General features: G+C 34.2%; 1 protein-coding gene across 12 annotated transcripts in view; it reads right to left on the reverse strand.

Annotated features, from left to right (window-relative positions):
* Window positions 1-17,441, reverse strand: part of grid2 (glutamate receptor, ionotropic, delta 2) — a 460,579-nt gene that overhangs the window by 102,249 nt on the left and 340,889 nt on the right. For all 12 annotated transcript variants that reach the window (XM_044111473.1, XM_044111478.1, XM_044111477.1 and 9 more), the window contains 3 exons: window positions 11,733-11,834; window positions 3,376-3,573; window positions 254-566 (listed from right to left, as the gene is read on the reverse strand). In XM_044111473.1, the coding sequence (XP_043967408.1) occupies window positions 254-566; window positions 3,376-3,573; window positions 11,733-11,834 (613 nt within the window). The remainder of the gene's footprint in view (window positions 1-253; window positions 567-3,375; window positions 3,574-11,732; window positions 11,835-17,441) is intronic.

Below are 17,441 nucleotides of genomic sequence, written 5' to 3' on the forward strand. Positions count from 1 at the left end.
ATATATATATATACACACACACACACACACACGTTCTCATTACTGAGAAGAAAATTATCATAATTAACATAAAGGCTTTCAAACATTCATCTTAGTAAGTAATACATATATAATGTTCTTCACTTAGTGACACAGTTCCTGAATTAAATTTACTTTAATGATATTCTCATTATTAAGCAAATTCAGATTGAAAGCTAGTATAATGAAGATAAAATTCAATTGCTGAGCCAGTTACATTCATTATCTTGCTTACCTTGCTGTACAAAGGACCCATACACAAACCACATGGAATTGTACAGTGTGGTTGAAGACACTGATCCCATGGGCAGCCGCGGTGGGTTGAGCCAGTTGAGCAAGTACACCAGGATGCCAATGAGGAGCACAGTGCCTGCAATGCACGCCCACAGCGACAGGTCGAAGGGTGCCAGGCAGGCAAACATGTCCACTGTGCGCTCGGCCTTGCGCAGCAGAACGCCCACGGAATAATCCATGTAGCGTGTGGTGAAGTCTACAACACTCTCCCGCTCAGGCGTGATGGTCAGAGCAGAGAGACCAACATCAGCTCGCTGCGAGAGACAGAGAGAAAAGAGGAGTGAGATTTGTTTGAGGACTATTATACCAAAAGACTAAGCATTGATTTGAGGAGAGGCCCTTTGCTCAATTTTTTAAATCATAATTTTAATTACTTTGTCAGATTTTACAACTTTCACACATTTAGGCTTTTTGTTTGTTAATAATACCCTTTATTCATAAATAATCAGCAACACAAACAAATGTTTCTACTTGGACACCTTCACATATGTAATCAGAGTACACAACTAATGCTTTCCCATAGTGCTGCTAAGTGTAACAGATATAAAAATAATAAAAATACAGACTCTTCTTTTAGATTAACCTTTTATCATACACATCATTTGATATCCGACATATGGATTTATGATAAATGTGTCATTAGGTTTGTTGGTTTTTTGAACCCAAATTCTGGATTTTTGCTGTTGAAATGTAAGTTACATTGCTTTAATATAGCATTACATTGATATATATATATATATATATATATATATAATTTTAGCTCTTACCTGCTAGTCAGAGGTTAGTTCTAGCTACTGTATGCTCAACATCCACACTGTGACCAAAGAATTTAAAGTAAATATAGAGGCACAAATGAAAATTGTCAATTTTGTTGAGTATAAACTTGTTGCCTAGATTCAGTATTTCAATGATACATAGATTTAGAAATTATGAGGATGTTTTTGCATCATTCATTCCAGTTTACAATGGGGAGCTGTTAGCTGCACAAATGCCCTGGAGTTAGATGGCCCTCAGTTAATAATGAATGTGAAGATGAATAAAAATAATTTTTACAAATTAGAATGGAAAAAAAACTACTGGCAATAACTAAAGCAAAATGGGAGATATTAATAGTGAATACACTTAAGATGTAGCCTTACCAAAGCACCTCAAAATGTGTTTTTTATTAGATGTTTGGTGTGTTATGACTAATCCTTTATTGACTAGATGGAGGAGATGAATTCAAGAGTGGACCCTGAAAACCTTCAGACAGACAATTTAGCAAATTAATATAGTGTATGTCATTTACTCTTGCTGTCGAGAATCAAATTAAAAGTTAACCGAAAATCATTGGCTGTAAAAGTTAAAAACAAAACAAGTGGGCTAGGCTAGGACTCCAACAATTGCTCAGCCACAGGTGTTTTCTTTTTATTAGTTTACTCTCTTTTTATTCTGTGTAACTGGGAAAAATTCCATTTTGAAATAGATATGTTTTTTAATTAAAATGCTGCTATTCCCAGAGCTTTAAAACAACTGAAGATATCTGCTTAAGGAAGTAATATTCAGCTGGGAGGTTCTGCTTGTTTTGAAAACCCACAAATAAAATCTGATCATGAAAAATTTAATTATTACCTAAAACAACAATGTTATTTAGTTGCTTGAAGCAACCCATCTTTAAATCACAGACAAATTTTGTAAAACTATATTGTGAAACATTTTTTCTTAAGAGCCACTTCAGTCTAACATCCTGTCCTCGGAGCCTTTTCCTTTCACACGTAAAAACTTAATAGAAACAAAAACATTTATCTACCTCATGCTAATTTCATACTTCAGTAGTTGAGAAAGAAGACAAAATGCTTAAGTTTGCAAAATGTATCCTTTCTACTGCATAAACAGAACATCAGAAGAAATCCTGCAGAACGCCTGTTGGTAGAAACAGCACAACAGCATCCATAAAAACTGTGTTTGTTTGAGTAGGAATGAAATCCCATGCAGATGCATGTGGTCAGTGCACATACAAACTTACAGAAAGAATGGGGGGTAATAATCATCTAATATAATTGAAGAGATAAACAGTGCTGCTGACTGATGGGGGGAAACTAAATTACGTGCATGTTGAGTTTATTATCTTGCGCTTGCATGCATGCACATAAATATGCATTGTGCTCAAAGGCTTTTTCTATAATTTTCTGAGGTGTAGCGGAGAAGGGCGTGACAATTTTTTTAGCACCAATAAGCATTCAAGGTTAAGAGAACAGGTCCTTAGTTTTGACAATTGCTTAAACCTGAAACACAGAAAAGGGAATATATTGATGTAGAGTAAGGCCAAATTTGTGACGATCCATTGACAATGTCAGTTCTGCACAGCAACTTATTAAAAGTCTGCCAGAGTGGATGAGAACAAATGGGGAAATCATCAGACACTTCATGCATTTTTTTTATTTTGCTGTGTCAATAAAATATGTTTTTGCTTATTTTTGACAATGTGCAAATGCTCTCAGTATAGTTTGTTTCATCCAAGGTAATAGATTTTAGTTTCAACAATTAAAACTATTTACCAGAAGTATAGAATTGAACTCAACTTTATGTGTTTCTCACATCATTGTGGATGTAGTGATGTCATGATTTTAAAAGACTTTGTATGAAGACTGATTTCTATCATGATTCATGGATATTAGAGTAATCTGTGGATTGTGGGTTTGATGTTGCTCTTTTCCTTTTTGTCATGTGTTTTATTTTTTCTTAGCTCTCCTGAATTATATTCTATTGACGTGTTTTCTTTTTCAATGTTTTGTTGCATGTTTTCTCAGCTGGTTTTACTTAATGCTCTTCCCAAGCTTCACGTCTGTACAGTTCTCCATTATCTGTCCGCCTGTCTACTCTGTCCCACACAATGACTTCATCACACAAATTCTCACTAAAATAAAATGTGCCATTATTGAAGGGATATCAGTATGTTTGCTGTATATCTGGAAACTACAGAAGCACTGTTTTTGCTTCTTCACACTTTCGGAGAAGTGTGAAGAAGCATGATTGGTTTAATAATTAAAATTATTTTTTTTGTAAGTATGATTTTTACCTTACCTTAAGAACCAGTTCCCCCATGAGTCCATTCCACTGGCCGTCGGACTGCAAGCTTCCATATTTGTGGTCTGGAGCCACATAGATCTCATACTTAAAGCCCAGGTAGTTGGACAGCGCATCCAAGACATCAATTGAAAAGCCTTGGTACTTCTTTGGTTTCCCAAGCACGTTCTCTGACACCATCACAAATGGCTCCTCCTGGAAGACAACAATCAATCAATTACTAAAAAAGTAAATAAAGAATCTAGTAAATACACTGATAATTTCAGTAGTAAATCACACATTACTCAAATTTATTGATTCTGAAAGCCCTTTGAGAGAAATAGTACATAAAAAACATGTAAGTCTCCAAAAGGAAGATGTGGACATTAGTAAGACCATGAAATTACAATCAAGAAAATAAAATATAAATGAATATTTTAGTGGTTATATTAGACAGACAAGAAGCAATATGTGAGTAAAGTTAGACCATGATTTCTTTCCTTACAAATTATATTTACATTCTGTTCAGTGGATTGAGTTTTTATTTTCTTTAATAAATCTCTATTGATGAGTGAAATGTTGAACACCTGTACAGTGTGTCCTGAGATTTATGAGAGCCTGTGTGTTATTGACCGAGTATCCACTGCACACATTCTCACACACACATTTACACATAGGCACAAGATATCTCAGATATTCGCTCTGTGGTTTCTAATCCTCGCTAGCTGTGGCAGTTCAATAAGCTATTAGGCAGTGAGTGGACATGCATGCCAAAGCTCTTTCTCGCCAAAAGTATCCATCTATCAAAGTAGGAACACCCCTCAACACGCACAAGTGTAGCCTCCAAGAAACCATAAAGGTGCAATAGAATGCTTCCTTTGGTTTCAAAGCATAAAATGTTGGCACCATTAAAATACTTAATAATTCTAAAGAATATCTTAGGCAATTAACTAAATTAAAATGAATACCCACAGGAAATCTTCACAGATTATCAAACTAAAACGGTTCATTTGTGATTGTTTCGCAATTCATAATTAGAACATTTTACAAAGTAAATAGTTTTATTTATTTTTTTAATCAAAGTTGGATAGCTATGTACAGTCCTTCCAAATGAACACTCCTCTAATAATCTCTACAACATACATTACAATCCAAAAGTTTGGAAGAAAAATCACAGAAGGGATCAGAGTTGTAATGGCATACTTTCCAACGAACTAAACATTGTCATTGTAGAGCCACTTATCAGAAATCATCTTTACTATAATTATTGGGTTTTGGGTTTTCAATTCAGTAGAGAATCTGTGAAAGGAGTTCAAGATTGATAGCAAGAAGGTATTCCAGCCTCATGGACTCGGTGCTCCCAGCCAAAGATTAATCATCGAAATAGAGGAAACTTAAGAAAGAACTGGTCAAAAATGTTAACAAGGGTTTGGTTCTTGCACTGATTATTAAGAAATACAGTATATGAATCGTGTTTAATAGATTTTTTATTTTTTTTTCTGGTGAAACCGCATTAAAATTATTTAGCAAGTTAATTGCAGGGTTAATTATATTTTCATCAAGACCACATGCTGACAAAATAAGCAACATTTTCAATTCAAAAAGCCTTTTTGCTATTAAATTATTGAATAAGTAGATGAATGAGTTCAACAACATTTATCAGTTTTAATCTGCCACCAGCTTGCTGCAAAGTGCTATCACACCCATTAAGCTTTCAAGTGTTCCAGGAAGCTCTGATCATACTTACATCTTCTTTGAAAAAATACATGTTTTGAAACACATTTTGCATTGAAAAGGCATTTTATTACTAAAAGCTTTAGTAATAAGACACCTCCTGTTTGCATAACTTGCACACCACAATAGTCTTTTCCCCAGCGTCTCATCAGATTTAAATAATAATCCCAAGTGGGTCGGGGAAAAACAGCTTTGTCATGCCATGCATTACTGTTTGTGCATGTTTCTTGTGCATCAGATTTAAAAGTGTTGCAAAAACACAATACAAAGATTCCAGCTCTAAACTACTGTATGTAAAATAAATTAAAATAAAATACAAATGGGATTAACTGCATTTTAAAAAACTTTCACATCAAAATCTGTGTAATTCATAATTAAAAATTAACATGTTAATTAACATGTTTTTTTTGTCGCAATAAAATTTCAGTAGAACAGATTGTATTATTATTTGATAAACCTTTTACAGCAATTAATTGTCATTTGAGAGATCCCAGTCTCATTTGCTGTCAGAAACAAACTTATTTGTTGAATGACAAGTCATTTTAATTTTAAATTTGCTTGAGATTATGAATAATTATGCGCTAAATTGCATCTTCAGTTGTGGCTCCTACGAATCCTATCAACCTTGAAACTAAATCTTTCTCTTCTTTTATAGCATATTTATTCAGTCATGGTCTAGTAATTGCAGTGTATCCAAAGGTAAATTGAGAAAAGTAGTAAAAATCAATTAAAGCAATCCTGTTAATCATTTAGTAAATATATCCCAAAATTCACAGTAGTCATACTGGTTTAAAAGGAAGGCATTATTGTACAAAACCTTGAAGTTGCATCCATAATTGACACATCCAAGCCTTCAGTTTGTTTTCATCCACATCTCAGTAAGTTAGAGGCAACCCTTGGATGAAACAAAACAATGTAAACAAAAATAGACTGCATATTGAAGACACGGGTTCTAGTAGGAGAGCACTGTTTGAAACTGTTCTTTCACTGGTTTTTCTTAGAAACATTGAAGGTTGCCAAGACAGTCTTATATTCAGGTGTGTTATAACAATAGTTGACAGCTTTCCCCCTCTCTGTGGCTTATTGACAACAAAATTGACTTTTCCAACATCTGAAGGGATGAATGCACCTGCAGCAATTTCTGTATTTTTTGTTAGCTTTTCAAGTCTAGAATAGTGAAAACAATTAATGTCTCTGCAACTATCAGGCAAAACTACTTTTCAAAAAGACAGCCATGCAGTTTCACACAAACTCTAAATGCAGTATTTATATTACTTTAATATTTGACACGTATTGTTACATCGCAAACAAACATTGCAGTCAATTGCAAAGATTTTTTTTTTGAGGGAAATTATGCTCAATTGGGCTGAAAGAACAAGTCAGGACTGAGTTTTTTGATTTTTTTATTTCATTTGAGGACTAAAGTTCAAAATCATCTCTTTCCATCACAATGATGAACTTCTGTGTGTTTGTTTATAACAAACTATTCTAATAAAACAGATTGAAGTTTGTGATTGTAAAGGTAAAAAAATATATATATATATCAGGGCTATAAAGAGTTTTGCTTTATTGATCACACCTATTTGATTGCTGTTTAGCAAATAATGAATTACCTAATTTCCTGCAATCAGTTCCAGTTGCATTGTGTGTATGTAAGAGGGATTAAAATGACAGAGTAGAGACTCTGTCATTTTAATGACGGATATGATATCAAATGGTTGGATAGATGGTTTGCGTATTTCAGAAGCTGCTGATCTGCTGGGCTCTAATCATACGTTTGAGATCAGAAACTTATCTACCGTACTCATGCACAGCCATCGCTTTAATTTACAGAAGATGATCAGAAAAAAAAGAAAAATATTTAGTGAGTGGCAGTTGTGTGAATAAGAATGCCATGTTGATGCAAGAGGTCAGAGGGAGACGAGGAGACTGGCTCGAGATGATAGAAAGGCAACAGCTGCTCAATTAGCCGAACAGAGGGATACAGAATATCACCTCTGAATGGACAACATATCAAACTGTTAAGCAGATGGGCTACAGCAGCAGAAGACAACACGGGATGCCACCCCGTCAGCTAGATAGCAAAGAATTGAAGCAAAAATTTGCACAGGCACATAAAGATTGGACAGTAACAGATAGCAAAAAAATGCAGCCTGATCTGATGAATGTTGATTTCAACTGCACCATTTAGATGTTAGCCAGAAATTACGTAAAAACAACCACGAGGCATTGTTCCATCTGTGCCAATAGTTTAGGCACAGATGGGATATCTGTGTCTAAACTATGGTGGTGTGAAGAATATGTTCTTGGCACAGAGAGTTCCACTTTAACATAGTTTACACACTACACCATGCCAGACGATTATTGTTGACCTTGACCATCCCATTATGATCACGCTGCACTCATTTCTTGATGTCTATATCCAACAGAATACCGCATGGGTCTGATCTACTAAAGGTTTGAGTGTAAAAAAAACAAAAAAAAAAAAAACAGGTGAAAACTTCACATCACACCTGATCTACAAACAATGTAAACTGTTGCAAATAAGGAGAATCGCAGGCACAATAAATTTATACATTTGATTCCTTGAAATTGGCCTCTGTTTTCATCATAACAATGATTCTCATGCTGATTAAAGCCTTTCTTAGGAGCGTTTTACTGAGAAGTAGTTTGTATGACGGGTTCAGCAGACGCCCAGTTTCAACAGGTGATTGCTGCCGCTAGTCTGGTGAAGATGAGTGGGGGAGGTGCTGGGGAGGAGTGCTCCGCTTAGTTGGGGACTACAGCTTCAAAGAAGAGCTTTGGGTAAATAGACAGCGCTTTGTCAGAGCAAGCGCTAAGGCACCATGCATGCCTATCGCAGAAGATTCAACACAAATGAAAGAATCAAAGCAACACTGCATACGTTTTTGATGAGGGAATAGCATTATAACACAATTGAAAGGTAAAATCAATTTTACATAATATCCACCTTTTAATGTTTTTTCACAACAATGCTGGTAACACTGATTTGTAACACTAATTTGCACTTTATGTTACCATTTGCTACTTTATTAAACAGTATTCTGTAATTTCCTTCTACCATATTTACTTTTATCTTCCTGATATGGTGCCCATCTCAAATTTCCATCCACACTCATCACTTTCCTCTGCACTAATTTCTTTGGCACAGGTTCATTCTGTCTCCTCTTGAATTGATGTACCACATGTCTCATTGTTAGCTCTGTGCTTCTAGAGGATAGGACCAAGGGAAAGAACTCAAATTTCCCATAAAAACAAAGTAATGACATTTCAAAAGCCCATGGAAGGGATGCTGGGACTGACAGAGTCATGGTGATTTCACAAAACGGTGAACAATTTCAAAACACTGTGGCTTTGTCTGTCAAACTGATTTTAAAGCATATTTTGAAAAAAATAATCTCCCTGGCAGTCTCTGCATAAGATTGTATTTTATATTGTTAGAGAAAATGAAATTTCCATCTGTCATTCTTTCCAAGAGATGAAAAATGTGATTCTAAAAACAAAGGCCTGTGTTGTGACTCTAATGCAAACTCTTCAAGGTTCTATATTGCTCAATATGTGGGACTTGGTCTTTAATCTTTAGCATCTCAGCAAGAGATGAAAAGCTTTTAGAAACTGGACATAAACGTTCTCCTTTTGTGCATATTTCAGGGAGTCAGTTTCTGATTGAAAGCATCCATTGAATGAAACAAGATCTGGTACAATGGTTTGTCTTTTCATAGGTGTACATAAAACCAAGACACATAATTATAGGGTTTGTACTGTGTTGTAGTGGTTTTTGTTCCAAAAGCACAAAAGTTTCAAAACTGACTTTTTGAAAATAAATAAATATGTTGCCCCGTTCCTAGTTCTAGAATGGTAAACTATTTCAGATAGAAGTCTAAAGTAGCTGAAAAGGACTCTTTAATGCGTATAAAACGTTTTTTAACAACAGCACATGTGGATTGAAGTGATGCGTGCAAAAAAATTTGATTGTGTTCTGTCTTTTGTGCTGACATTTCAAACCAGCTAATTTTCTAAACTACACAAAAGCAACCATTTTATTAATTATTGAACAATATGCTGATAGTGTTTAGGTTGTCGGCCAAAAACAACAAGAAAACTGGGATTGTGATCATATATTCCGGCTATAAATCAAGACTATACACAACTTGATTTCACTAAAAGAAAATGTTAACCATATTTTGGGGCACAGAAAATCCCTTTTTTCATAACAAGTAAATAGTGTATTAAATAATATGTATAATATTTGATTTCAGACTTATTCTGTCCATACATTTAAGTTTGTAAAATTCAAAGGTTCTCCTGAAAAAACATCAGAAATGCATAATGCATACGTGACTGTGTTTTTGAAAGGTTTCATAAATCACCAACAGTTTAAAAATTCTAATTCGGATGAAGCAGTGAATGCATCCAATATTTTGTACCATGCATGATCAAATGCAGAAATGCTCATTAAAAAACAGTGAAACAGCAATTTGGTTTAGTACCAGACATATCTGCGGTACTACAAACTGTTTTCATCACTCCATTGTCTTTTTTCTGATCAAATACCCAAATTTTGCCACACAAATCATTCAATGTGAGAAAGGCTTCTTTAGTGCTTAAGCAGAAAGTTGTTGGCCAGCCTGACATCGTCTTCATTAACTGATAACTTAAAAGAACTACTTCCTTTAATACTTGAAAAATAAGGCTAAGACTCACTGAATAGCAATCTGAGAGACAGACTTAACTTTGATTAGGGCGAAGACCATGAGATTTCATGCCATGAGATCTTGTTACACCACTAGTAGCTTTGGTGGTTGTATTCAACATTGTCTCCTGAGCTTTCAGTAAAATTTCAGGTTAGTTCAGAGAAAACATTCCACAAGACTTACTTCACCATAGTTAAAGAGTAGAAACCATAAAATATTACAGCAGCAACAAGAAAAAAACACTATTTATTTGAGGTCTTGAGCTAAATAAAATAATAAAAAAAAAAACAATTATAGAAAAAAAAAAAGTAATTATTTAAATAATGATTCCTAACAAGAAGTGGCCTGATAAATTAACTCATGTTCCTTTTTGAAACACAGTTATAGCAACGTTCCTTTCAGTTCACAGTTGTGATGTTTTGGTCACATTAGTAAATGGGGTCATTTGACTGAGTGTTGAGAAAGACCCCGCAAATAATTACTGCGACACAGCCTTTCCTGTTAAATACTGATTTATTAATGTAGGATCAAATAATCAAGAGCACTGATGTAAAGTCAACGGTTCTAATAGGTCTATGATCTACTTAGCGATTGCCTGGTCAATAACCATTTAAATATATATATATATATATATATATATATATATAGTGTCTCTCTTTATGTGTGTGTATATATATTTATATATATATATATATATATATATATATATATATATATATATATATACCTATATATATATACACACAAGCTCCCGACAGTTTTCATCTGTGTTTCACCACAATAAAAAAAATATTGATGGTCTAACTAAGAAATGCTTGTGCCCCACAGTATTGTTGGAGAAAAAAAACAAATTCAGGGGCAAAACTGAAAGAAATAGGTTTCGTAAACCCTATTGGAAAACTGTTACAGACACACGCACACACTGACACATACACACAGAAGATCAGAACGCACAGCCTCCAACCATTCACAGATGAAAAGAGCTCAGTACATCCAAGCAGTACCCAGGACATTTCACATGGTTTCTGTCACACCCATACACACACATGATATGTCTTTCTATCTACACAGAGACTTTCCACTGACGTCCATTCATTTTTCATTAATTTCCATAATCAAACCCTGACTCTAAACTCTAAACCTAACAGAAACTCAATTCACACCATAGTCCTAAACCAAAAAAACAGGCTTATTATTGTTATACAAACACACACACACAACCTGAGCATCAAAACATGAAGGCTGGACCAGAAGTGCAACACAGAATTTAAATGAACACAGTCTACTTTTTTGTTGTTACTTTATACTATAACCCCACTTGAGATAAAATACTCAAAAACACAGTCCATATCTTTTCTCCCTTTACAGATTATGAAAATCAAAGACTTCAAAATAAACCAAAAGAGAGAAAAGAAGTAACAAAGATGTCTAGCATAAATTTTTTTCCACCGTTTCCGAATTCAATAACAGAATATGAAGAATTCACAACAGAAAAAAATCCTATGAGTGCAGGTGAAACAGAATAGTTAATAAACAGGATGCCCACTATCATCAAGACTCCAATGGTCTCAGTCAATTTGCTGTTAGATAGCCAAATGGAGTATAACAACAATTATTCGTCTTGGTACTCTGTTTTCTCACTATATCCTCAATGTCCTTGTTCCATTTTCCTTTTCCTATACAAGGACTTACAATATCTCCTGCTGGATCTCTGCAGAGACAGTGTTGGTGGATGGACAGAGAGCTAAAACTTAAGACAGACAGCAAAATAAAAAAATGGAATGTTTGACATGAAAATAGGATTAAAACAGGCCCTTTTCATACCTTTTAACAGGCCAAACCGATCTTCTGTATGTGTGTATGTGTAGATTTGTGTAGGGGAGTCCAAAATAAAATAAGACATGGATACATTGGTTATTGACTCACCAGAACAGTGACAACTCTTAGCACGACTCCCCTCATGTTGTTTTCCAATTTCCTGTCAGTCAAAGTGCCATTCAGTCCGTGAACCGGGTCCCATGTGGCAAGCTGCAAAGTATACCCAAGAAGAGGAACATTAACTCGGAAATGCCAAAAACATGTTGAAATTTTTGTTTTGATTTACATAAGCAGGTTTTCCGCAGTCAAAACATGTAGTACAATAGATTGATTTAAATATCCCAACATGTAAAGGGATACATTATAAAATATTGAATTTAAACAAATTTGACATACGCTGCACTCAAATGACACTGATAACATTAATTTTTTAACTCAACCAAAATAACCCCAATTAATGGTGGCAATTAGTTATTAAATATGAAACAGTATGCATAATGGTGCTCAAACCTGTAGAGATCTTAAAATGCCTTTAAAGATCTGTGGTTTCAGCCTGGTAAATGGTGCCTACAGCTTTACAATCCTTTATGCACTGATTAACATTAATTCCAGTGTACACAGGTGTTGAGTTGTGCTTTTGTCATGGTTTGTGAGGGAGTATATCCTAAGGCTTATGCAGAAGTAAACAATCCGGTAACCAAAATGAGGGTTTAGGGCCCATCTACAAATAGAAACCACAGGCAAAATTTCTGTTAGGCGTTCTAAAAGTTTTGGGTGAATGTCTTATGTGAACTTGTATACCGTATATTTTTATATAAAATTCATTTTTTAATTCCTTCCCATAGCTAATAAAAACTTGCCAAGCTTCTATTTTATTTATTATTACTTTATTTATATTTTTTTCTCTGTAATCAGCCTGAAGGCAAAGTGTAACTAGGACAGATCACTGGTTCATTATCATTTTCTAACTTTAGAAAGCTATGCAATTGGTATTTCTCATTATTTAACTGAATGATCCTTGTAGTTTTGTGATCCGAGAACATGTTTTGCAACTTATTGCACCCAGTTTGCTATATTGGTGTAACTCTCTAAATTCTGTACTTTAACATGTGATATGCAACAGGATCAATTCATTTCACGTGTATTACAAAACCAATAGATTTTTGTTTGTCGAATCTAAATAGGAAAAGAACAGAAGTTCCTTACATTATGAACAAAAATGCACCTGTCTCAACTTTTGCAAATACCAGACACCTTCCGGGGGGAAAAAAAAAAAATCCCAACAAAAATCAGAGGAATTACAAAGTAATTAGTCAAGAAACAATTAAATGTTTAGGTTAGTAGATGAGCCTAAACATTAGAAGAATGTGGTAAAGAACAACATTGGTGTTTATTTTGCAGCTCTACATTTCTTTTCTTTTTATGTGAAGAATTTCTAAAACCTATTTATTCCACCAAATGATGTAAATTTTAAGCAATTATGTTAATTCAAAAACAATAATTTAATCAGACAATTAAAAATATTGATATTTGAAAAGTTAGATTATTTCTATCAGAGATGCACTTTTGATAATTGGATATCGGCAAAAACTTTTGATTTTCTGGAATTCAAAAGGTGCTGCAAGGTTCTGACCCAGACTACGATGTCTATCAAATTGCATCATAAACGTCCAGTTTTTTCCCCAGGACCACATTATATAATCTCTGTACTGCCTTATGCTTTCAATAAAATATTATTTTTAGCTTCAAAGATCAAAGAAGGCTGGCTTCCCTGTGGACAGAGAACCAGTAGGAAAGAAATAAGTGATTTAGCTGTCTGGTATCCAAAGACAAACAACACAGCTACATAAACACACTAGGAAACACACACAGAATTAAACTGCTTGGTTTCTGCTCAAGACACACGCACAAACTGGGGGAAGGAAATGTCAGATAATCCATTTTTCAAAAGGTTAAGTTACTGTTGGTTGTAAGATTTAAGTCTTTTTTTTAACCAATTCCCTTTTGCAACCGATTCTTATGGTAATACTTAATCTGAACTGGTTTCTTTTATGAAGCTCAATTTGGTTAAAATTTTTATTGAATTTCTGAAGCATTTCCCCAAGAAAAGAATGTAACAATGGATACCTGGTCCCCTAAAAGGAATGTGTTGTTAGATGTGGAGCTGTGAAAAAGGAGCAGGTATTTCATCAAAAGCTTAAATATTGGCAGTACAGCAGTTGACCGGTGGGCCACTGAGAAAAGGAAATTCTATCTGCATCCTAATGGGAGATTGTGCAAAGTCTACAATTTATGTATTTTACCAAAGCACTTTGTATTTGTGAAACACGTGGATAATCAAAAGAAACCAACTAGTTGGTCAAAGGACAAACGCTGCACCCCCACCTGCTTTAGAAAATCTAGATCTATTTTTCCTAAGCCACTCATTCAGGCAAATGTTGCATATACTTTGCTTCGTAGTTAGTTTTTTTTATTTCACACATTCAGTAGTTTTAATATTTTTGTAACTAATGATTCTCATTTGCAGTGGCCTTGATGTTTTAAAAATGAAACAGAATGCTCTCTTGACATCAAACTCTCGTTATCTAGGGAGAACCTTTGGTGCAAAGAGCTGCTATATTTAACCACTAATTTCAAAAGCAGCCCATATTGTTGCTTATTTAAAGGCTATAAAATAAAACCAGGTATATGAAGCAAAAGGAAACCAGGTAAGACAGCATGGGTCTTGTGGTACATGTTTATTATTGGGAAAAAAAAACAAAAAAAAAAAAACATGTTCTCTCAAACTATAACATTGATGAAAATGTGTACCATAAACTTTACATCACATGCTATCTTAGGTTCAGCCTTGAGATGGAGATGTGGAGCTTGCATGAAAGCCTGAGCTCTGGCACATTTTATAAAATAGAAGAGTTTTTGTAATCTTGCTGGGCCAACATATATTTAATTTGAATAAAGACCACTGCAGCCCTTCATCATTTTGTAAAAATACAAGAATGTGTCCTACTTTTCACTCGTATGTTGTGTGACAGTCCAGACATACATGTATCTGATTCCTAAAATTTGCATTTGACCTAGAAGGCTAAACGGATATTAAGAAGCAAGATGGTAAAATAACACTAGGCAAGAAAAAGATGAATGGTGGCTAGGTAATTGATTAGAAAAACAAGACAGTGACGGAAGAGTGAGACCAGACTTTAGTTGCTGATGTAAGTGATTTAAATGTGTATATAATTAATTACGTAGGACACAATACAATAAAATATACCAAATGGTATTGACATAAAGTAGCTGATATTCAGCATACCAAAACCACAGACACTATTAATTTTATTTGATGAAAGCAAACCGGTTGTGAGAGGACGAGTCTTGAACTGTGCCAGGGAAAGTGTTTTTCTAATGAAAAGCATAGGTGGAGTGGATGGATAAATCATTTATAACAAATGCAGTTTTAAGTTTCAGAAAGTACAATTTACCTTGGAATAGTGTTTTTTTTATTTTTTTTATTTAGGGCCAAAGCCCTAAATAAAAAGCAAAGAGCACTCAATTGGAAATAAGTAAACCTTTGCAAAATACACTTTCAACTACACACTCTAATACTGTTAGGCAAAGAGCTGCTGAGCTCTGCTGAGTTCTAACCCATTTATTAAAAAGTCAGCATGATTGAAATGAGAAATATTTAACAACAATGAACAACAAGCAAAAACCAAACAAAGCAATTTTCTTATATAGATGTTTGTCTTTAAAGGTTAGACAGATTTCAGTTGTGATCAGAAAAAAAGTTACCCAACATTGGTCCTTATGCACTGTGACTGTAAGGTAAACGTAAAATCTTTTTAAGTTAACTTGCATCCTACATGTTCAGATTTTTTGTCAACAATTAAAATTGTGAGTATTTCATAGTGATTGAATAAAAATATTGACTGACCATAAAATTGTATTTCTAAAAAAAAAAGACAAAAAACAAAACAAAAAAAAGAGTACCAATACTATATATATATATATATATATATATATATATATATATATATATATATATATACCGTATATATTATATATATATAGCATATGTGTTATTTTTGTGCATTGATAGACTGTATTCTAAATACGCAAATCCCTTGGATCATGCCTATTTCTAAAAGCTGCACAGTATTTTTCGTTATAGTCTTCTGCAGAATCATTCATTGTTTTTGAACACTTAAAGAACTTTTGTGCAAACAGTTTGAGCTTTATTGGGACAATAAAGGCTGTTTCTATTTCATTCTATTCTATAAATTATAAATATTTCTTTACTTCTTATTTTGGCTTATTTACAGTTAGCTGTGAAATACCTTGTAAAACACTTAATGCTATTGTCATTTATTTTTGACAGAAGCAATTCCTTCTTTAATACCTCTTATATTAGTCTGACTTTTTTCAGATGAACTCGCACATGCATTAATCATAACAATGAGAGAGTGTGTCTTTATTAACTCTCTGCTATCCAAGTGGAAGACAAAGAGGAAATGAAGACCAACAGAGCAAAGTCAGTGAAACAAATTACAAAATTATATTTAGATAAACTTGAATTTATCTTCATGTTCACACATTTTTTGCTTTAATGTAACACAAAACAGTGCTTGTTCGTGATCAAATAAGTAAGGACCTCTGTCGGCAGCCTGACTGCCTCAGTGGCCCACTGCCTCTGCTTATCTTCATAGCTGCGGATAAAAGGCTCATTCCTCCCTCAGACTTTGAGATAAACCTCCATTTGCACCTTATGTAGAACCTGAAAGTTGAAAAACCTGGAAGAGTCCCTTTCTGGTCTTCTCAGACAATAAATAATTAAATATATTATAAAAATAAGGGAGGAATCTTGTGTTTACATTTCATCAAGTCACAAAGCCATCTTTCAGTGACAGAGAGCTCTTGTTACAGTACTGTATATCTGCCTCTTGTTTCAACAGCACAGAAAGATACATAGCTTTAAATAAGCCTTTTACACTATAGTATGCACAGTTTGATCTTCACTTATTTCACTGAGCCAGGCTGCTTGGATATTTGGAACATGTCAAAAAATTGAACAGGCCAGCCATATATACCGCACATATTTTCATTGTTGCACTTGTGCAACTCAAAGTTTCAACGGTGGTCCAGAAATTATATAATACTGACCTCATTTCAGCTATAGTCAAGATTTACTCACCTCAGCTTATTGAAAGCTGGAACTTTCGGCCTTATTTCTGATTAACTCACATAATTAGTCCCTGGTTACTTGATACAGACTGTAGAGCAATGGTCTCAAACTGCATTCCTCTAGGGCCACAGTCCTGCATCTTGTCAATGTCTTTCTGCTTCAGCACACCTGGCTCCAATATAAGCTCATTAGCTCTGTGGAGCTTCACTGCATGCTCGTTAGAATGGCTACTAATGACACCAGATAAACGGTTTTCCTGTAACATTAAGTTTTTTCTCCTCCATTAGTACATTGAGCAGCACATACACAGGTGGATTGACAGCAATAAAACCTTCCTCCTGGCTCTGATTATTACAATTATCAGACTGTAATAATAGCACTTGGAGGTGGAGAAGCTTTTTGCAGATTATCTGTCTCATATTACATTGTCACAACATGGTGACAATTTTAACAAATATCTATAAAACACGTTTGTAAAAGTTCCGTATTGCAATAATATAAAGACTGTGAAATGTACGTATTAATATACTAAAACCAAAGTGCGCGCGCACACACACACACAAACACACATGCACACGCATATATATATATATATATATATATATATATATATATATATATATATATATATATATGCGTGT

This window comes from Gambusia affinis, linkage group LG03, assembly GCF_019740435.1.
Source record: "Gambusia affinis linkage group LG03, SWU_Gaff_1.0, whole genome shotgun sequence".
Classification (NCBI taxonomy): Eukaryota; Metazoa; Chordata; class Actinopteri; order Cyprinodontiformes; family Poeciliidae; genus Gambusia; species Gambusia affinis.